Here is a 7,339-nt window from a genome sequence, read left to right as displayed (position 1 = left end):
AGGTGTCCATCTGGACCAGGGTCCAGCCAGGCTGGTGGCCATCAGACTGGTGTCCATCTGGACCAGGGTCCAGCCAGGCTAGTGGCCATCAGACCAGTGTCCATCTGGACCAGGGTCCATCCAGGCTGGTGGCCATCAGACCAGTATCTATCTGGACCAGGGTCCCTCCAGGCTACCGGCCAGCAGATCGGTGTCCTTCTGGACCAGGGTCCAGCCAGGCTAGTGGCCATCAGACTGGTGTCCATCTGGACCAAGGTCCACCCAGGCTGTCATCCATTGGGGCCAACATCTGTTGGACCAAGGTCCTTCCAGACCATCACCCGTTGGGCCAGGTTCCATCTAGACCACGATCCAACCTTGCCCACACCCATCCAGACCAGGACCCACAGGGTTGGTCCTCACTGTAGAGGAGAGAAGAAACCACCATCAGTCCCGGCATCGCCTCCCCCATCCACCCCCATCCTCCCAGCCATGCCAGTCTGGACCAGACACCCCAACCTTCAACCCCTGGAGATGCCACAGAGCTTGGTGCCCACCTCAAAGCCCTGCCAGGTCTCGATCTCACGGAAGAGGGAGTTGCCGGGACAGTCGGTGTGACCCATCTGGCGGTGGCCACGGAGGGTGTAGTTGTGGTGGAGCCGGCCGGTCCGCACGGCGCAGGGCAGGAGCCAGTCCCTCACCAGGGCGATGGTGTCAGGGTCCGGCAAGGTGGCCGAGAAGTCTCCAACGTAGCCCACACCGTAGCCTTTGCTGTTGTAGCCTTTGGTGTGGGCGCCAACCCAGTGCCAACCTCGACCTTGGTACAGGTATCCATCCGACCCCACCACGAAGCTGTAAGCACCCGTGGGTCAACCCGTGTCGCCCCGATAGATGGGTGACGGGGACGGCCATGAGGTGACGGTGATGGGTTCTCACCTGTAGCCGATGTCATCCCAACCGCGGGTGTCCTGGTGGAAGCGTTGCATGGCGCGCATGGCGCGGGCGCAGGCGGTGAAGGTGCGACACGGGACGCTGGGTATGAAGGTGTGGTGGATGTAGACGGAGCCCAAAGGGAGGGTCAACGGTTTGGGGGTGCCCCGGTAGGGACGGGCGCCCCACATGCACCGGGGCACGATGGCTGGGCACCCTGCGGGGGAAGGCAGGAGGTGGAAGAAGGGGACTTGCCTGGTCCCATGGGAATTTGGGGACACGGCAACGTCCCCTTGGGGTCTTGGGGACGTGGAGCATCTGCCCAGCTTGGGAACTACCATGGCCTGGGACATGGTAGTGTCCTCCTGGGGTGCCCTCATCCAGGGGACGTGGAGCACCTGCTCAGGGTGTCCCTTTGTTGGGGACACGGTTGTGTCCAGTGTCCAAGGGACACACCAGTGTCCATCTAGAGGACGTGGTGGTGGCAAGCCAGGGGACAAAGCAGTGCCCAGGGACTCGTTATCCAGGGGACATGGTGGTGTCCAGCCCGGGACCACCATCTGGGGACACAGCAGTGTCCATCTAGGGGACACAGTGGTGTCCATCCATGCGACATGGTGGTGTCCATCCAGGAGACACACCGATGTCCATCCAGGGGACACACCAATGTCCATCCAAGGAACCTGCAGATGTCCATCATGGGGACACTGCAATGTCCATCCAGGGGACGTGGTGGTGCCCAACAAGGGACCACCATCTGGGGACACAGTGGTGTCCATCCAGGGGACACACCAATGTCCATCCAGGGGACACACTGGTGTCCATCCAGGGGACACACTAATGTCCATCCAAGGAACCTGCAGATGTCCATCATGGGGACACTGCAATGTCCATCCAGGGGACGTGGTGGTGCCCATCAAGGGACCACCATCTGGGGACACAGTGGTGTCCATCCAGGGGACCTGTGGGTCTTCATCTAGGGGACATGATGGTGTCCCACCATGCCATGCCATATGTCACCAGTTGGCTCTCAGGGCTTGACTCCCCCCAGTGCCACCTGCACTGGGGTGGCACTGGGGACCCCAGCCCCACCCTGGGTGCAGCTCTCCACCCATCCTCCCACCCAATTTTTTTTTTGGGGGGGTGGAGCAGATGTGATACCGCGACCCGGTGCCACCTCCCTACCCACATAGACCTCCGTGAAGTCCCGCGCCGCTCGGCGAGCGATGGCCACCACCTCCTCCGGCCCCACGTCCTCCAAGAGCTCCTGGGTGGGTGGCAGCACCCGCAGCACCCTCAGCATGGCCGCCACCTCCTCCTCCAGCTTCCCCGGTCCCGTCAACGCGCCGAAATCTCGCCGCCGGTAACTGCTGGGTGGTCGCCCCTTCTCCGTGCCGTTGCCCGTCCCGTAGTAGCCCCGGAGAAGGTCGGCGAGCGGGATGGGTTCTCGGGCCAGGTGGGCACCCAGCAGCACCCCATCCATTGCCCCGTTGGCGATGGCATCGGGGATGGGCGATGGGGGTCCCAACAGGGTGTAGTTTTGGGGGTCGTCCACATCATCCCAACAACCGGCGGGTCCCAGCGTGGCTCGGTTGCCGTCACCGTCCCGAGCCAGGAGGAAGGATGTCGCCAAAGCCTCGGTGATGGTGACGGCGTAGAGCGCGTCGATGGGTGGCTCCATGGTGGGGAAGGACCACCCTGACGCCCGCTTGAGGCCAACCTCCACGCCGGCGAAGAGGGGAGCGAGGGCGATGGTGGAGCCGTCGGGCGCCAGCACCGTGCCGCGCTCGGGTGCCGCGGCGTCGCGGTGGAGGAGTTGGGTGAAGAGCACCCACTGCTCGTGGTTGAGCGTCGGTGGGGCTGGCGGGACCTCGGGCGGTTCTCCCAACACCGCGCGACACCCCGGGGTGCTACAACCACCCAGCGCCCGCGCCAGCTCCGGCACGGTGCCGGTGAAACCGGGATCGGCCGATTCAAGGGCTTCCACGATGTGAACCACGGAGTCCATGTGGCGCGGTGGGAGACCTGGGGAGGGGACAGGGGGGTGGGGAGGGAGGGGCACCCATGGGTGCAGGGGAGCATCCCGGGGTGGGTGAGGGTGCTTGGGGTGGGGTGACGGCACCCAAAAGAGAGTCGATGAAGCCAAAAGGGGGTGAGAGCACCCAAAACTGGGTGGAAAGCACCCAAAATGAGGGGGGGGGGGGATAGCACCTAAAACTGGGGGAAAGCACCCAAAAGAGCAGGGTGAAGATGCTAAAACTGGGTGAAAGCACCCGAAACAAGGGGAAAGCAGGCAAAAGGGTGAAAGGATGCAAAAGAGGGTGCAAGCACCCCAAAACTGGGTGAAAGCACCCAAAAGAGGGGGAAAGCACCCAAAACGAGGTGGAAGCACCCAAAATGAGGTGGAAGCACCCAAAACTGGGTGAAAGCACCCAAAACTGGGTGAAAACACCCGAAACGAGGTGGAAGCACCCAAAACTGGGTGAAAGCACCCAAAACTGGGTGAAAACACCCAAAGCAAGGTGGAAGCACCCAAAACTGGGTGAAAGCACCCAAAAGAGGGGGAAAGCACCCAAACCGGGGTGAAAGCACCCAGAGGAGGGCGCAAACACCCAGGAAAAGGGTGAAAGGACCCGAAACAAGGTGGAAGCACCCAAACCAGGGCGGAAAGCACCCAAAACTGGGTGAAAGCACCCAAAACGAGGTGGAAGCACCCAAAACGAGGTGGAAGCACCCAAAACTGGGTGAAAGCACCCAAAACGAGGTGGAAGCACCCAAAACTGGGGGAAAGCACCCAAAACGGAGTGAAAGCACCCAAAACGAGGTGGAAGCACCCAAAACAGGGTGAAAGCACCCAAAACTGGGTGAAAGCACCCAAAACGAGGTGGAAGCACCCAAAACAGGGTGAAAGCACCCAAAACTGGGTGAAAGCACTCAAAACTGGGTGAAAACACCCAAAGCGAGGTGGAAGCACCCAAAACTGGGTGAAAGCACCCAAAAGAGGGGGAAAGCACCCAAACCAGGGTGAAAGCACCCAGAGGAGGGCGCAAACACCCAGGAAAAGGGTGAAAACACCCAAAATTGGGTGAAAGCACCCAAAACAGGGCGGAAAGCACCCAAAAGGGGGTGGAAGCACCCAAAATGGAGGGAAAGCACCCAAAACTGGGTGAAAGCACCCAAAACGAGGTGGAAGCACCCAAAACAGGGTGGAAGCACCCAAAACTGGGTGAAAACACCCAAAAGGGGGTGAAAGCACCCAAAACTGGGTGAAAGCACCCAAAACAAGGTGGAAGCACCCAAAAGGGGGGGAAAGCACCCAAAAGGAGTTGAAAGCACCTAAAACGGGGTGAAAGCACCCAAAACAGGGTGGAAGCACCCAAAACGGAGTGAAAGCACCCAAAACGAGGTGGAAGCACCCAAAACAGGGTGAAAGCACCCAAAACTGGGTGAAAGCACCCAAAAGGGGGTGAAAGCACCCAAAAGTGGGTGAAAGCACCCCAAAACCTGGGTGGGAGCACCCAGAAAAGAGCAAAACCCCCCAAAAAAGGGCAAAACCACCCCCCCCCAAAAAATGGCAATAGTGCCCCTTTCCCGCAACCAAAGCCCAATTAAAGCCAAACGCCCCCAAAACTGGGGGCAGCCCCTCCCCCACCCCCCGACCCCCCCCCCCCCCCCCCCCCTCTCGTGGGCACAAATTTGGGGTGGAATCAGCCTCATTAGGGGAAAAAATAAGCAACCGGAGCCGTTTTGGCCCAAAAAGGGGCTCGGAGAAGCCCCTGCGGTTGCCACACGCGTGTGGTGGCGTGTTGGGGCGTGTTGTAGCGTGTGGCTGCGCGTTGGGGTGTGGGGTGATGCATTGTGGCGTGTTGTGGTGCGTTGTAGTGTGTTGTGGGGTGTTGTGGGGCGTCATGGAGTGCTGTGGGGTGTTGTGGCGTGTCATGGCATGTTGTGGCGTGTCGTGGCGTGTTGTGGCGTGTTTTGGCATCTCGTGGTGTGTTGTGGTGTGTTGTAGCATGTTGTGGAGTGTTGTGGTGTGTTGTAGCCATTGTGGCGTGTTGCGTTGTGTTGTAGCATGTTGTGTGGTTTCGTGGAGTGTTGTAGCATGTTGTGGTGTGTTGTGGCATGTTGTGTGTTGTGGCATGTTGTGGAGAGCTGTGGTGTGTCGTGGCGTGTTGCAGTGTGTCGTGGAGTGTTGTGGCATATTGTGGAGTGTTGTGGTGTGTTGTGGCATGTTGTGGCGTGTTGTGGAGTGTTGCGTGTTGTCGCATGTTGTGGCACGACATGGCGTGCCGTGGCGTGTCGTGGCATGTTGTGGAGCGCTGTGGTGTGTCGTGGTGTGTTGCAGTGTGTCGTGGAGTGTTGTGGCATATTGTGGAGTGTTGTGGTGTGTCGTAGCATGTTGTGGAGTGTTGTATGTTGTCACGTGTTGCGGCACGACATGGCGTGTCACGGCGTGTCGTGGCATGTTGTGGAGCGCTGTGGTGTGTTGTGGCGTGTTGCAGCGTGTCGTGGAGTGTTGTGGTGTGTCGTGGTGTGTTACAATGTGTTGTGGAGTGTTGTGGCATATTGTGGAGTGTTGTGTGTTGTGGTATGTTGTGGCATGTCATGGCGTGTCGTGGCATGTTGTGGAGCGCTGTGGTGTGTTGTGGCGTGTTGCAGTGTGTCGTGGAGCGTTGTGGTGTGTCGTGGAGTGTTGTAGCACATTGCGGAGTGTTGTGGTGTGTTGTAGCGTGTTGTGGAGTGTTGTGTGTTGTGGCGTGTTGCGGCATGTCGTGGCGTGTCATGGCGTGTTGTGGAGCGCTGTGGTGTGTTGTGGCGTGTTGCAGTGTGTCGAGAAGTGTTGCAGTGTGTCATGGAGTATTGTAGCACATTGCGGAGTGTTGTGGCATGACATGGCATGTCGTGGCGTGTCGTGGCATGTTGTGGCGTGTTGCGGAGTGTGGCGCGTTGTCGCATGTTGTGGCATGACACGGCGTGTCGTGGCATGTCGTGGCATGTTGTGGAGCGCTGTGGTGTGTCGTGGAGTGTTGTAGCACATTGTGGAGTGTTGTGGCGTGTTGCAGCATGTCGTGGCGTGTCGTGGCGTGTTGTGGAGCGCTGTGGTGTGTTGTGGCGTGTTGCAGTGTGTCGAGAAGTGTTGCAGTGTGTCATGGAGTATTGTAGCACATTGCGGAGTGTTGTGGCATGACATGGCATGTCGTGGCGTGTCGCGGCATGTTGTGGCGTGTTGCGGAGTGTGGCGCGCTGTGGCATGTTGCGGCACGACACGGCGTGTCACGGAGTGTTGAGGCGTGTCGTGCCGCGGCGTGGCGTGTTGCGCCCCGTTGCGCCGTGCTGTGGCGTGTCGCGGCGTGTCGCGGCGTGTTCCTACCTGTGCCGGGCTGAGCGCAGAGGCTCAGCGCCAGGAGCAGCGGCGGGAACATGGCGCAGGACGCGGCGGCGGCTCGCGGCGGCCCGGGTGGACTTCGGCCCCGGGGGGGGGAGGGGGGGGCGGGGGACACCGGCGGGGACACGCACACGCACACGCACACGCACACGCACACGCACACGGAGGGGGGGGGGAGGGGAGGCGTGTCAGGGCGGCACACGTGTGCGTGGCGTGGGCGGTTCGGCAGCACGTGTGTGTGTGCGGTGGCGTGTAGAGGCGGGGGGGAGGGGTAGGAGAGGGGTACACGCGTGTGCGTAGGGGGGTGTGAGCGGTGTGTGCATACGTGCAGGTGTGTGCGTGTGTGTTTGCGCACGGGGGCGCACATGCGTGTGTGTGCGTGGGGGGTGTGTGTATATGTGTGTATATGTGTGTGGGGGGTGTGTATACACGTCTGTACATACGTGTGTGTGCGTGGGGTGTGTGTATACACACGTGTGTGTCCATGCGTGTGTGTGCGTGGGGTGTGTGTACACATATGTGTGTATACACACGTGTGTGTACATGTGTGAGTGTGTGGGGTGTGTTTATACACACGTGTGTATACGTGGGGGGGGTATACACGTGTATAAACACGTGTGTGTGGGTTGTGTGTATACACACGTGTGTGTACATGTGTGAGTGTGTGGGGTGTGCTTATACACACGTGTGTATACACACGTGTGTGGGGTGTGTGTGTGTATACATATGTGTGTACATGTCTGTGTGTGCATGGGGTGTGTGTATACACACGTGTGTGCGCGTGGGGTGTATTTATACACACGTGTGTGTCCATGCGTGTGTGTGCGTGGGGTGCGTGTATACATATGTGTGTATACGTGTGGGGGGTGTATACACGCGTGTGTGCACATGGGGTGTATTTATACACATGTGTGTATACATATGTGTGTGTGCGTGGTGTGTGTGTATACACACATGTGTGTACATGCATGGGGTGTGTGTATACACATGTGTGTATACGTGTATGTGTACACATGGGGTGTGTGTATACACACGTGTGTGCAT

The 7,339-nt window shown here is 59.4% G+C and overlaps 1 protein-coding gene across 1 annotated transcript; it reads right to left on the bottom strand.

Moving 5' to 3' along the window:
• Positions 1-290: 290 nt before the first annotated feature.
• Positions 291-6,332, bottom strand: PGLYRP2 (peptidoglycan recognition protein 2; the record flags this gene model as incomplete). Its single annotated transcript, XM_082496627.1, has 5 exons — positions 291-401; positions 537-831; positions 916-1,126; positions 2,095-2,934; positions 6,281-6,332. 5 exons carry the CDS (start codon positions 6,330-6,332, stop codon positions 399-401), a joined length of 1,401 nt encoding a protein of 466 aa, XP_082352753.1. The 3' UTR covers positions 291-398.
• Positions 6,333-7,339: the final 1,007 nt, after the last annotated feature.

The sequence above is a fragment of the Vanellus vanellus genome (assembly GCF_965231255.1).
Source record: "Vanellus vanellus genome assembly, chromosome: 30".
In the NCBI taxonomy this organism is placed as follows: Eukaryota; Metazoa; Chordata; class Aves; order Charadriiformes; family Charadriidae; genus Vanellus; species Vanellus vanellus.
The sequence above is the reverse complement of the archived record's forward strand: the minus strand, read 5'-3'. Positions and strand labels throughout refer to the sequence as shown.